This window comes from Grus americana, chromosome 24 (genome assembly GCF_028858705.1).
Source record: "Grus americana isolate bGruAme1 chromosome 24, bGruAme1.mat, whole genome shotgun sequence".
Lineage (NCBI taxonomy): Eukaryota > Metazoa > Chordata > Aves > Gruiformes > Gruidae > Grus > Grus americana.
In genome coordinates, this window is record NC_072875.1 from 1,360,148 (window position 1) to 1,375,416 (window position 15,269).

Consider the following 15,269-nt stretch of genomic DNA (forward strand, 5'->3'; position numbering starts at 1 on the left):
CAGGCAAGAGTAAATAAAATATTGTCCGAAGTGCAAGGTAAAAAAACTGAAAAGACCTGCAGTTATTCAGTTACTGTGTTCTTGTGTGGTAAAATCATTCCTTACAGGAGTGAAAAATGCCTTAAGTTTGGACTTTACAGTTAAGAAAAACAAACCTGCAAGGGTAACGTTGTTCTGGTCATGCAGTGATAGATGGGCTTTGCATCACAAGTATAAAAATAAATTTCTCTTATTGTCTTACTTCTCAAGCTTCATAATAAACTGTTAATTCTTTTTAAACCCTTCCTTGCTATTACTGAAGAGCCAAGCAAAGACCTTGCATTATTATTGTTCTGTTCCCAAGTTTGATGCTACATGCCAAACTTCTAAATGCTTCACTTAAAAGTAAATGACAAGTTACTATTTTCTAGTCCTCGTTTCTTTGGCAGACTTTGTGATGGGGATGAAAACTTTAGTCTTTGTCCTTTTAGAAAGTATATTGGTTTAGTATTGTTCAAAATAACAAAGGTTACAGAAAAATTAGGGCTTAACAGCTCCCCAGCTTTATGATTTTTCCATCTGTGTCCTAGGAAATAGCTGAATTACAATGCATTCTAATAGTCTTGAATTTTTTTAACCAGCTTTCCTTTTCTGAGGCACGTTGTGTCCAGTCCAAAGCCTTTTTATCTTCTGCATGATTTTTACAGCAGATTTGCCTGTGTTGGGGATTTGTGTCAAGGTCTTTCATTTTTCAGTACAGCTACATTGACCTTATCCAGTGAGAGATGCAAGAATGTTTATCTGAAACTTAACTGCTGAGTTAGTTGCTGGAAGTATTTATATAGTCTTTGAGGAAGAGGAACCCTATTAAGATCACTTTTAGTGATGTCAGGGGAAATTAATTCTAGCCAAATACTACCCTGAATAAGCACTTCAAGTTTGGACCCCCTCACTTGATTTAGTGTTAGTTCACTATGCATGTAAAGTGGAAGACCTGCTTATTAATGTTTCTAGATGAAAGGCTGTTCATATTTCAAGTTCTAAGCTGTTACTTAAATTTCTTGACTTGCTAATTTCTCACATTCATCTGTGCCTTTATTAAACTTCCAGTGGAAGAATATTCAGCTTGTTAGATTCTGGAAAGGCTGTACCTGTGTACCATCAGATCTGTTGAAACTTGTTTGGAAAGCCCTTATAAAAAGGACTATTTACTTGTTTGAGTTTCTCCTGAATCTCCCTATTTGAACCCTTTAAATTTGGTACCTGTTTATGTTGGGCTTCTTTTAGCATCGGTACTTTGAAATTGTATTTTATATGGCTTTGACCTATAAAAATATTTTTCTGGGTTTTTTTACATAACTCTGACTAGCCAGTAACTGTCAAATTAAAAAACGATGGGATCTTATTACCTTGAAAGGTCAGCACTTAATGGATTATGTACAGAATCCTTCCTTTTATGGAAAACCTACATATCGGAATATAAAATGGTAACTTGAACTGGAAATAGTAAATATAGTTGTCGTAAACTATTAGCAAAGTTTAGGTGAAAATAAAATGAAACTAGGCACTAAGGAGAAGATACATGATCTATTACCTTGTCTTATGCATATGCAAACAAACTCAGAAATCGTAACTTGAATCCTGTATTAATGCAACACTAAAATTGTGCGACTAAATAGTCAAACCAAAAGAAGTGCAAAAGCTGAGAAAAATGGGGGATTGATATATATTTGTAGTAATAGAGGTAGTGCATGACCCTCTTTAACCACAGTTCTACAGGGTGCCCCAGAGGGGGCTACGTGGTTGGATGTGACCTTTGCTTTGCTTGTTGTTTGTGTGTTTGTTGCCATTTAAGTTAATGACACGTGCTTTCCTGCCATGCTAATTTATCCTGTTGCGGAGAAATCCTGTGATCTCAGGGTAACTTTTGTTAATGAGGCATGCACAAATAAGCAAAATTTTTCCTCAGAAGGAGGAGACTTAAGAAAGGAGAACAAAAGTAATCAGAAGCATAAAAATCAAGAAGATGGATATTTGCTTCTAGTGAAATGTGACGACAGTAATGAAAAGCTCTCAGAACAGATGAAGGTACTGCTTGGAAAAAAGCATGCTCTTTAAGGATGAAGGAAAACCTTCGTGAATAGGCTATGCATGAGAGAGTTGTGTTCCGTGCCCCCCCCCCCCCCCCCCCCCCAAACTCTGTAACTAGTATCCCCTAAGGTTGGCCATCTACAGAAGAACACTAGCCATTGCTCCTCAGATGAAAATGAAACCCTTTTGACTAGTATGTCCTTACGGGTCACAGTTATGCTTTTAGCTCTCTGGTATGTTACAGGTGGTTTGCACTTTTCTCTGAAAATTACCAGCTCCCGATACAAAGATGTTGATGCTCGTTTAGATGTGAGTGCCTGATTGCGTGTGCTTAGGTACATGTAAAACTGAATGATACGAGTGGAGGCAGCAGCTCCTGTGCTATGTAGCACACAGTTTGCATTAGTGGAGTAATTCAGTGGGAAAAAGATGCTATTGCAAAAATCCCCCAAAGACTCAGGGTGCTGGTTTAACTGTTTGCAGCTGTGGGCTCTCTAGATCTCCTGCAAGGGAGGAGCACGTATCTGGAGGCAGACAGTGGGAGCTCACCTGTAGATCAGGTTGAGCATAATGTGCTGCAGCCTAAGGGAGGTTAATACTTCTATAAATCTGTGATATCCACACACTTTGCTGTTGCAGATTGGAGTTGTTCTAGATTGCAGGAAGTTGTGTTCATTTTAATGCAGTTTATCTAGTTTTAGGATGTATTGGTTTAAGTCAATTCTGAATTTCTGTAACCTGCATGAAAACTTAAAGCTTGCACTGACATGGACATGTTAACTTGTTAGGCCGTGTTGGGGGTGTGTCGTGGGTTGGTTGTTGGGGGGGGGGGGGGGGGGGGGTTGGGGTTTTTTAGAGACTAGTTGGGGATTTAAATGAATAATATTAAAACAATGAAAATTGAAAGCTGGAGTAGCTGAAGGATAGAAAACTTTCATCTTTTTTGACAAGCATTTCACCTTCACTGCTTGACAGTTTCAGTTCCCAGATGTCAGATGAGGATTGAGCAAACTCCAGTTCTCTAGGCCTTTAGTAAAAGAGGGAAGGAAATGGGTGCTATTCCTAATATTTTTAAATCAAAAGAAATCCTGAAAGTTGCAAAGATCTTTTAGAATATAATTCTTTAAGCAGCAAAAACTGATGATGGGGGAAGATAAGGGAAAGAACAGGATTCCCTCTTTGTCATTTGAAGTATATACTAATACTATATATTGATGTCTGGTTAGGATTTTTTTGGTTGTTGTCTTTTATTTTCCTTGGGAGGAGTGATAACTACTTAAAAAAAAAAAAAAAGCCAAAACTAGAGTTGCAAAACTTGTGTAATTGTCCTTAATTTGGTACGTGCTAAATTAGAGTCAGTTTGCTTGTACTATGGCAATGACTGACCATACTAGAGAAATAAGAATTCATTTCTGTGTGCAGTCAGTCTCTCTGCACTGTCTTCAAAAGATTAAAGTGATGTTCCAGCATCTCTGCACAATGCTAGTAGCTGTTAGCAAGCTGTATGTTCACGAGCAAAACACACTTTACAGATAGGAAACTGTTCCCCATCTTGAAGCAGCTTCTCCACCTCTAAGAATTACTTCCCTTTTTCCTGTCATCGTGGCACAGCTGAGATTATGGACGAAAGTGAGATGTTGCTGTTGAATGCACTGTTCTCACATTGTTATGAAGAAGTTGCTGGAATTTAAGTATTTCCAAGTGGTTTTTCTCTAACTCTTCTATGGCCCTGGCAAGATGCATGAAAACTGAAGATTCAGAATAGACTGAGATGCCTAATCTGCATTTGACTGTAGAAGCCCAGCTGCTACTATGCTGCTTCTCCTATAGAAGCCTGCCACTGTGCGCATGTATATAATATACACATTGAAAGTTGTACAAGGATTGCAAAAGCAAGATTTTTTCCTTCAAGTAGGCACACACTTTTAATTTCTCTTCAAAAACAGCTGCTTAATAGTACCAAATAACTCCACATTGTAACACAAAATATGGTTTGATGTAATGTGGTGGGGTTTTTAAACTAAAAACCTATTTAAACTGGAAATATAGCTTGTTCTTCATTAGTTTGCATCTCAGATAAGATATTCTAAATTAGTGGAGAACTATACTTAGAATTATTTCAGATATGAGAGACCAAAATAATGGTTACACAACACATACTTATGAATATATTAGTGATAGCTGTTGATTGAATGATCTAGCTAAAGAAGTCTTGTTTGTCTCTTTTTGAACAGATTATGGATGTAGCAGCACAAAATGCATCTCTTAACATGTTGACAGAGGTAGCGAGTAGCCTGCTGAGACAGTGGTTCATTCTGTAGTGCTCCAAAACAACTGGTTTTCCAACATTTGCAAAGTCATATAGAACATATTTTTCCTAGCTCCATGATTGCCTGCAGGATTTCAGTATTAACTGACTTAATAAAGAGCATTTTATTAATGCTGTCATTATCTAGCCCTATCTTCATAAAATCATTTTTGTGGAATTATTCATCCAAGTCCTTGATGCATTGCTGTGCCTGAATGCCCTGTGTGTAAACAAAATGGATCTTCTCAGACTCAAAGGCTATAAATGCAGAATACTTGACTCGGTGATACGTGTTAGTGTTGTAATTTTGGGAGTAGGTAGATGATTGTGTAGACAGTATAGAATGTTACTGTGTGCTGCTGTGGAGTGTTAATCCTGTGTGACTTGTTACAAATCTATGATCACTTTTTGCTTGTGATATGGAGAGGTAAGGAAATGTTTCAAAACTATTGAAAGTGGATTTTTCTGGAGCCATTCTGCCCCAAGAAATGTGTGACCTGAAGACTTGTCTTCTTGCTCCCACACTTTCACAAGAAGGATTAGGTTTCAGTCTTTCAACAGTCTTTGGGAATTGTTGTATTTCTAAATGTGTGCAGCAAGGAGATAGCATAGGAAACTTCTGGAAAAGGACGAAAGTAGGAAACATTTGAACATCAAGCGCTGTTCTTGGGCAGAAGGTGTAGAGAAGGTTATAGCAGGATTTGTAGCAACGTTTCCCAAATTTGAGACCCATTCCTTTTTTTATTAGTCTTTTTGTAAATGCTTCTTTCCTCTAATGAAATTTTACCGGTTGTTGCTCAGGAAGTAAGATCTGCTCAAGGATTTTAACTATGTAAAAATAAAAAATGTCTTCTGCACACTATGATTTTATATAAATTACTTAGTTTTTAGTAAGTGAAGTGACTATATAGTTGCGTAATCTAATTAATCTTGGAAAACATAAAACTAGAGTAGGCACTGATTAAGAAATTGAAGTGGAAATGGAAATATTTAATCTTTAAAACTGAAGAAGGAGAAATGACTTATCTAGATTTTTCTAGGGAAATGGATACTTTTTTATCTGGGGAAAAATTAATAATAATTTTGTGTTGGAACTCTTTGCAAATATTAGAAGCTAGGAACTGCAGTGTTCAGGGTAATGCCTGATACCTCTGGAGAAAGCTGGCAACATAGATGCTTTTAGATAGGCTTGGAAGTGGTAACAGGCTGTATTTGAAATACTTTTACTTTCAGTAAAAGGAATTCTCAAAATTTAAGGGCAAACTGTGGGAATGCCAAACTATACTGGAAAAAACCCCAAACATCAATAGTCAGTGCACTTGTAAAGTTAGATTTTTTCACTAGGGTAAGTTGATGGGAGTCAAGTTTCATTGGAAAAAGTAGCAGTAGCAAGCCATACAGTTGCAGAATTCTTCCCCTCCCCACTAAGGGGAGGTGAGAAGTACAGGAGATGGAAGTATAAATATTTGTGCTAATCAAACTGGTAGTGTGATGGATAGATAAACAGAGGTTAGGCATGAGCCCCAGAGAGCAGGCTGCTGTTGGGTTTTTGGTTGGTTTCTGGTTTGTGTTTTGGGGTGTTGGGCTTTGTTTGTTGTGGGTTTCTTTCAAAATGTCCAAATCCCTTTATTGCTTTGTTGCAGTTTCACTTGCTTCCCCCCCCCCCCCCGCCTCTACTATACCACACCTAACATTTTTTATTTTGAAATCCTGTATAGCTTTGCTTTTATTAGCTTTTCTGTACTGCACACATTTCCTGTGTGCAAGAAGAGTAAACGGGAAAAGGTTACTGTATTTTTTTGCTTGTATTTGAAGAGAGCTTTGTAAAACACCTGACTATGGGGAGAAAATGCAGTGATTGGAAGGTGAAATTAAATGAATCAGAGCCAGGGAAGGAGGCAGTCTTAAAAGTTGCAAGTGATGTAAGTTTTAGGTGAAGCTTCTACACTGTGGTGTCTACGTGATGAAGAAAGAAGCAACTGTAAATACCTCAAGTTACTGAGATACTGATGCTGTCTGTGTAAATTGCTATTCTAATTAGATTGCCATTAAACTTCAAATACCAAAAAAAATGCAGCAGGATTTTTTGCATTAGTCTAGATCGATGAAGGAAGCTTCCTTCCTTAGTCTTTCCTGAACACCTGATCTGTCCAAGATTGGAGATACCTTGTTGCGTGACTGAAAGATGTATTACTGTTTTGTGATAGGAATGCAAGATTGTTCCAGATTAATCTTTTCATTGGTTTGTAAATAAGAAATAGTGGGCTCCATTCCTCTTAAGTCTGGAGGTCACCCAAATACCAGATATAAACTGGGATAGATATGGAGAATGAAGGAGAAACCAGCTTGCGTCTCTGGTTGATTCCAGAGAGACAGTTTAAAATAAATTAGAGGAAGTGGAGAAATGTGACACGTGGGTTGTTTTTAATAAATATTTCCTGATGTATGTTTAAGAATTTGGCCTGGCTTTAGTGGTTTGGTTTGATTGCTTTGACATTTTTTAACTTTCTAGTGAAGTGATTTTTTTTTCTTAGGCTAATAAATGGGGCCTGCAAAAAACAAGCAATAACCAGAAGTCATTTTATTAGGTGTGATCTTAAATTAAGACCAGGGAGACTTAAAGGTATGGTTTTTGTGTGGTGTTTTTAAGCTACATGAATGATTGTTTGCGTCCTCTGCTGCCTCATGGCATATAATCAGACCAAATAAGGAAGCAGCTTGCTGTTCTGCCTTTACGTGAGTGGAAGGGGACCTGCTGAGAGAATGAGCAATTGCAGTAGGGAGTCGTCAAAGGGAGTGCAAATCCAGCAAGACCAAGTGGGAAGTATGCATTTGGGTAGTCCAGTCCATGCATGTAACCGTTCTTCTTTGCGTGTGTGAAGCCAGGCCTTTATTATCATCTGGTTTTATACATATACCAAGTGTAAGACAGCAAATAATATTGTAGTTGGAAGGAATGGGAATAAGATGAGGGGGTAACCAATAGGAGCAGAAGGAGGTGATCCACACGTTTTATTTGCATGGTTTAGAGATAGTGTCTTCATAGTCAAAGGACAGAAACTTTGAAAGGGAGATGTGTAATCTTTTAGGACCTGCCATCTTGAGCATCACTGTTCCTGTATGCGTTTTGGTGTGCAGTGTACTGTAACGTGAAAGAGGGCAGAGTAGATGCTTTATGGAGAGCACTGTAAATACAAATAGCTAGCAGAAGACAACTGGAGGAGGCATGTTTTGAAGAGATCAGATATCAGGATCCCCTTAACTGCTGTATGTTATACTAGGATAGAAGAAAGGTGCAGAGAGCTGGGGAGGAGGAGGGCAGTGTGGAGTGGTTGAATACTATTTTAGGTACCACTTCTTCCAAAGTGTCCGCTATTACGTGTTGAATAATAAAGGTTATGGAGTAACTGATGATTAATGGTGAAAATGTGGGATGTGAACCTTTATTTTTCTTGTTTCCTGTCTGATGGCTGTATATATCGTTATTCTTATAAATGTGTATTGGTCTCTGATAAATCTAGTTTCAGTGAGTTCTACGTTAATCAGACATTAGTTAAAAAAAACACAAACAAACACCTATATTTTGGAAAGAAGTTTTTAAAAAAGTTTGCTTTGGAAAATAGTTTTGTTCTGCTTCAGCTATGTGAGAGTGCATCCTGCATCTTAAAACAAAAACAGCTTTTCACTGATAATCAAGGCTAGATCAGTTTATTCACTCATAGCAGAATCTTATTCTTCTGGTGGTTGAGGAAGACAAGTGACTTTTGAAGAGGTTATCAAGCAAAACTGAAATGAAGTCAATAAATAGTTAATTCTGAACTCAAGGGGGTCCATAATCAGCCTTACTGGAGATAATGAGGTTCACCTCCTATGGATCTTTGTCTCCTGCATAGCAGCTGTCTCCTATAGTTCAATAGCTTGTGAAAGGCAGTTAAATTGGAAGCATTTGTGTCACTTATATTGTTTGTTCTTGTTTAAGTATTAATAATGTGATATTCAGGGTGAATAAACACCATTTATATATTCAGTACTCTTTAGTATTGTTGTCCTTTGCATGCTTTTTGCATGCTTTTTAAGAAGATTTCTGTCTTTACAATGCTGAGCCATGAAGGGTCCTTAAGTTGTTCCCACTTGCTACTGATATAAGAGCATTCTGCACCTGGGCTCATTAGAGCAGTGGCCTCCATCACTTGTTCTGTGTCTTCCATTTCTTGTAAAGCTTTCTTTTTCTTACATGCCGATGTAGGTGATAGTCCTGCAGCCACTTAGTGCGACTACTGACATATTTAATGTTGTGCTGCTGTATTTTTAAGTGTAGGATGTATATTTCTGAGCTAGAAGAAAGCCCCCAGTTATCTGGGGTTGCATTATTCCCTTTATAACGGGGTAAACTAATTAGGAAAATGTTGGAGAGTTTTAATCTCACTTTTGCTATTTGTCTACAGGTGGCAATAAAAATCATTGACAAATCTCAGCTGGATGCTGTAAATCTGGAGAAGATCTACCGAGAAGTACAGATAATGAAAATGCTTGATCACCCACACATTATAAAGCTCTACCAGGTATAGTTAGTGGTGTCTTTTTTTCCTTCTCCCCTCTCTTTTGCTCCTGTATGAAGAGTTCACTTGACACCAGTGACTTCTAGCAGATCACCAGTCCATGACAAACTCTGCTTTTCTGGAATTGGTTTGCATGGGATAAGTGTTTAATTTTTTTGAAAGTGTATCAGTTGTGGTCCTTTCCATCTGTGATACCAATTAGGCTGGCTGTGTTAGATGCTCAAGTGCACCTGAAATCTGCTTAAAGTGCACAGAAGGTTGTAAATTTTATGTTGGTGGAAGAGCTGAGTTGGAAATACCTGGTGATGAGACTTTGCTGTCTGTTAGTAAATGACGTACTATGTAAGCTAGAGCAGGGTAGGAATATGCAGCATAATGCATCTACAGTGAGTACTAGCTGGGAGGATCTGCATGGATATAGTGGTTTTGTTTAGCTGAGTCTTGGCTCAGAGTGTAGATTGAGGAGTACTTGCAGCCTTTTTTTCTTGTCCAAAGATAAGACATGAGGATATGTAAATCCAGATTCTGTAGATGTGCTTGTGATGTAAATGCATGCACCAAGCAACAGCTTCCTAAGCACTTTATCTTGAAGTGCATTTAGTAGGAGACAGATAACTAGTTTTCGGATTTATTTTTGTTGAAGTCTTGCATTTCACTTCTGTTGTAGATATGGACAAATTGATGTTTATCCTGAAGTGAATTATGTATGTTGTGGAATTGAATGCATCCCTTTACAGCATAAAGGATGAATAATTATGGTGCAACAATATATATTACATAGATTATAAGAGATAAACCTGCACTTGTGATAATTCATACAATGAAAACCTTTGAAGGTTTTTACTTGTGACTTAGTGTGCATAGTTTGTGTAGTAAAATATAGGTTTCTTTTCTATTGTTTCTCTTCTGTTTCATTTTCTGTTCCTGCTAGCATGCTAAAACGTTTGAGGCTGCTGGCATTTCTGCTTTAGCTAACTCTTGCTTTTAAGGCTTTCCCGAGAATAATCCGTTTGGGGTCTGTTTGTTAGTGTTTTAAAAAATCACATGGTGTTTCTGAGATGCTCTCTTGCTTGTTTCAAATAAACCCAGCTCAACAAACAAATGAAGATTTATGCATGCTAAAAGCAAACTTGGAATTTAAGTTCATCTGACATCTATAAAGGCAATGTGAGCACAAGGACTTGGATCTATGGTGCTGGAGTTCTACTAAAGAAAGATGAAGATCCTAGTTTAGACTTGTTTTGCTTCAATTTCATCTTATGGGGAAAGAGAATGGCACTTCCTTTTTAAAATCTTGATTCACTGAGTAGAGGTGGACCTGAAGGAGTTATATTACTCAAGCTTGTTAGAAATTTGTACTACAGTTTCTTCTGAATGAATGACAAAACACAAAAATGGCAGAGGAGCATCTGAGAATAATTTAATTATAGTCTGGAGATGAGCAAGATCACTTGAAGAGGATGCTAACTTATGTAGTGCTTACCGCTTTTCTGTTAAGGGATTGGCTTGTTAGAAATGCATTTGGTAGATAGGTGAGTTTATTTTTTAAAATAGCCTTCAATCAAATAGTCTCACTAGTTTATTTGTATAGTGTGCCCATCACTGTACTGTGTCCACACTAAGAGTTCCTGAATTGTCTCGTGTCAAGGAACCATTGAGGATTGTCAAAGTTGGGTAATGAAGGTAGCAATCTTGGCTTGATTAAGAACGGTTCCATATATATGTAATCCACAGGCTGTTGCAGCTTCCTGTCTCCAAATGTTGGTTTAAAACAGTCTTTTGAAACTGTTTTGCCTTCCAGATACAGACATTTCAGTCATAATATGCTCAGCTGTTGTAGAATTAAACAAGAGTGCAGGAAAGACTGAAGAACTACCACCTTGTTCTGTCTGCTGTCTTGTCAAGTTTTTGGTAATTCTGCTGTCTATATATATCTTTCAGGATTTTGCCTTTTTTTTAGCATTCCTCTAAAAAAGTTTATTTGTGAGCAGTCTTCTAGTACTTTCAAGCTGGTGCAGAAATAAAATGCAAAAATCAAATTCAAGAAGGTTTTGTCCATAGACAGCTCAGGCTGAACTGTTTTGCTGTGACTATTGAAATAGCCCCAAAATGTGTCAGATGTTGAAATTGTTGTATTGTACTGAAGGGAAGTCCTGAACTGACTCTCTTACTTGAAGTAGAGGATTTTTCACTTTCAGTTTATCTTTTGATTATGCTGCTTGTACAGTGCATTCCTGCGTAACTGTTTAAGCAGTTGAGGAGTAGATCATTAGGAAGAAAGTTGCAAGAATAACTGACTGGGCAGCATTTTCCCAACTTATATCATGGAAGTATGGAATTTTGAACTGTTGGGTGAAATCTTTCTGTTCGAGCAAGGGAATTACTTTAGGCCGATTCCTTAAAGGAAAGTCTTTAAACTAGCTGCTGCGTATGCCATCACTTTGTGTTAGTCGCTTGTGGCTGAGAGTCCTATCTACCACCTTCGCTGTACACTGGCTTTATGAAGTATTTAAAGCTTATCCTTGTGCTTGGCATGCAGATGCTCCCTGTGAAATTGTTGAAGTAACTTGAAAAAACAATGTGAAAGATGGTGATAGCTGTATGTGCAAGGGGAAGGCTTTCACATCTTTACCAGAAGAGAACAATTCTGAGACTAAGTATCCATTTGGGTGTTTGCTTGCTTTTTACTCTTCCTGCAAACAATCTCACATGTGATTTCTCTGTCAACAGGTGATGGAGACTAAAAGCATGTTGTACCTTGTGACAGAATTTGCCAAAAATGGAGAAATTTTCGGTAAGCAAGAGAATATTTTAATGTTGACTTCTGAAGTTTGCCAATTGCATTATCTTGCCCAAGGATCCCTTTGACTGTAGTGTGTCACTTTATTTTTCAAGTTTATCAGTTTGATAACTGTCACTGCTTCTCATTGTAATATTTTTTTCCCTAAAGTTCTTAGCTCTAAAATGTACAGTAGCATGAGAAAAAAGAAAAAAGTTAAACTACTGATGTTCCTTTAGCAGAAGACAGCTTGTTAAACAAACCAGCGCAGGATAAACTCATCACAGTTGACAGAATTGCCAGGCTTTCAGCATTGAGTTGAGATGAAAGCTATAAATGTTCATCCTGATAATGAACAGTGGCCCAAACAGTATTTCAGGTAAACTGAAGAATCTGTTTCTTGTGCAGTTATGTACTGATTTATCAGACATGATTTTTTAATATGTTTTCAGGAAGAACGTGGAGGACAGGAGGGGATGTCAGGGTGACATCGTGTAGCGCTCATAATAATAATTTTAGGTTGTCTGTGTTGACCTGCATAGTCAACTTCACATTAATTCTTTGGCTCAAACTCATCGCTGAAGCAGGATTTGAGCGTTAAGTTTATGTGAAACAGAGTCTTTTGGTTTTTTAGTTGTAGTACTTCACAATACAACTTTTTTGGGTTTTTTTAATGCTCAGCTTGGACTACAATAGAGATCTCATTCCTTTGGAAAATGTTGTTACTTAAATCAGTGCAGTACAATCATAGTATATAAATATTCCAAGCAGATAACACTTCACACTTGTTCAGCCCTTTTTTAGTGTACATGATTGTTCAAAGTGCAGAAGAGTAAAGAATCCTTCAGTATTTTGAAGGACCAGAGGAACTGAGGAAGCTTACTAAACTTTAAAATTTTCTGCTGATGATTATGTAAAAGAGAATTTGAAGTGGCTGTGCATCAACCTTTACCCTTCCCAAGGGCTATGGAGTGAATAGTAAAAGTGATTACATGCTCCTGAGGCTTGTATTCTAGTATTGAAGGCAGTTCCTGCACACTCTCTCCCTTCTTGATTGTGGTAATGGGCACAGTAAAAGAAATCTCCTACACATATGTAATACAGACCTGGTTATGGCAGCCAGGTTGTAGCCTTTAAGCTCTCCTTCAGTATAGCTTGAAGAACTGTCATAATTCTAAACAGTCAGGCTTACGGCATCTGCTGTGCCATTATCAGTTATCTCTAGGGCACTTTGTCTTCAGTGATTGTACTGTGCATACATGTCCCATGTTATTGTTTGAGATTTTTCTAAGCTATTGAGGCTAGGGTAGCAGTGAAGTCCTCTCAAGGGGAGGACAGGCTGAGTTTTTTCCCAGAACTAGCTATCTATAGCAGTGCTCCTTTTTTAGACCACAAAGAAAAGTGAAATGTGACACTAAGTATTTAAATGCATTTAATTTTGACCTGGGTTAGTGCCTTTAACTTTAAAATGTGCATTAGTGATCAAAGTAAAAGTGCTTTTTTTCAGCTCCCACACGTGACAAAATTTGGGTGAGCCTGTGTTCCTCTCACCAAAGATGAGCTTGCTATTTATAAACTTGTTTGAAATGGTCAACAACCTGCAGAATAGCAAGACAATGTTCTAATAAGGTTGGGATGATAAAATACCAAGAGTGTTACTCAGATGTCTGTATGCAGCATGCTAGCATAAGTCTGTTCTGGGGTCTGGTAACCTTTGAGTATCTTGTGCATTTCTCAGGAATGTGGGTTTGGTTATTTTGGTTTGGTTTTGTGTTGTGTTTTGTTTTTTTTCTCTGAAGGAACAGCATGATATTGGTTTACACTAATTACCAAACAATAACAAGAAAGGGGGATTCTGTTTTTTCTCGCCTTGTAAGCTACTGTTCTCAAACCAGTGCTAATCTTGAAGCCTTGCCATGAGTTGCAGGTTGGCCTAAAACTGTGGTTTTTCTCCCTCTTGAAATCCTTCCATTCATCTTATTACTAGCCTTGGGAACTACAACATTGGACGTTGTTTATCTTGCAAGATTTGCAGTGACCACAAAATGGTGGAGTTCAAGATCCTTAGGGCAGTGAGGAGGGCACACAGCAAGCTCACTACCCTGGACTTCAGCAGAGCAGACTTTGGCCTCTTTGGGGACCTGCTCGGTAGAGTACCATGGGACAAAGCCCTGGAAGGAAGAGGGACCCAAGAAGACTGGTTAGTATTCAAGGATCACCTCCTCCAAGCTCAGGGGCAATGCATGCCAGCAAAGAGGAAGTCAGGCAGAAATGCCAGGAGGCCTGTATGGATGAACCAGGAGCTCCTGGACAAACTCAAACGCAAAAGGGAAGCCTACAGAGGGTGGAAGCAAGGGCAGGTAGCCTGGGAGGAATACAGCAAAATTGTCCGGGCAGCCAGGAAAAGGGGAAATGTAAACCCCATTTTTAAAAGGGGGGGGAAAAAGGAAGATGCATGGAACTGCAGGCTAGTCAGTCTCACCTCTGTGCCTGGCAAGATCATGGAGCAGATACTCCTGGAAACTCCACACTAAGGCACATGGAAGAAGAGGTGACCAGTGTCAGCCAGCGTGGCTTCACTAAGGGCAAATCGTGCCTGACAAATCTGGTGGGCTTCTACGATGGGGTTACAGCGTTGGTGGATATGGGGAAGAGCAACTGACATCATCTACCTGGACTTGTGTAAAGCATTTGACACTGTCCCGCACAACATCCTTGTCTCTAAATTGGAGAGATGTGGATTTGTCGGATGGACCACTTGGTGGATGAGGAATTGGCTGGATGGTCCCACTCAAAGAGTTGCGGACAACAGCTCGATGTCCAAGTGGAGACCAGTGACGAGTGGCGTTCCTCAGGGGTCAGTACTGAGTCTGGTTTAACATCTTCGTTGGTGACGTGGCCAGTGGGATCGAGTGCGCCCTCGGCAAGTTAGCCGATGACACCAAGCTGTGTGGTGCGGTCAGCATGCCTGAGGGACAGGAGGCCATCCAGAGGGACCGTGACGGGCTTGAGAGGTGGGCCCATGCGAACCTACCTCATGAAGTTTAACAAGGCCAAGTGCAAGGTCCTGCACATCGGTCAGGGCAACGCCAAGCACAGCTACAGGCTGGGCGGAGAATGGATTGAGAGCAGCCCTGAGGAGAAGGACTTGGGGGTGTTGGAGGATGAGAAGCTCAACATGAGCCGGCAGTGGGCACTTGCAGCCCAGAAAGCCAACTGTATCCTTGGCCACATCAAAAGAAGTGTGACCAGCAGGTCAAGGGAGGTGATTCTCCCCCTCTACTCCATTCTTGTGAGACCCCACCTGCAGTACTGCGTCCAGCACTGGGGTCCCCAGTACAAGAAAGACATGGACCTGTTGGAGCAATTCCAGAGGAGGCCACAAAGACAATCCGAGGGCTGGAGCACCTCTGCTATGAAGACAGGCTGAGAGAGCTGAGGTGGGTCAGCCTGGAGAAGAGAAGGCTCCGGGGAGACCTCATAGCAGCCTTCCAGTTCCTAAAGGGGCCTGCAAGAAAGCTGGAGAGAGACTGTTTACAAGGGCAGGGAGTGA

General features: G+C 39.4%; 1 protein-coding gene across 5 annotated transcripts in view; it reads left to right on the forward strand.

Annotated features, from left to right (window-relative positions):
* Window positions 1–15,269, forward strand: part of SIK2 (salt inducible kinase 2) — a 71,436-nt gene that overhangs the window by 1,596 nt on the left and 54,571 nt on the right. For all 5 annotated transcript variants that reach the window (XM_054803353.1, XM_054803355.1, XM_054803357.1 and 2 more), the window contains exons 2-3: window positions 8,824–8,940; window positions 11,668–11,731. In XM_054803353.1, coding sequence (XP_054659328.1) covers window positions 8,824–8,940; window positions 11,668–11,731 — 181 coding nt within the window. The remainder of the gene's footprint in view (window positions 1–8,823; window positions 8,941–11,667; window positions 11,732–15,269) is intronic.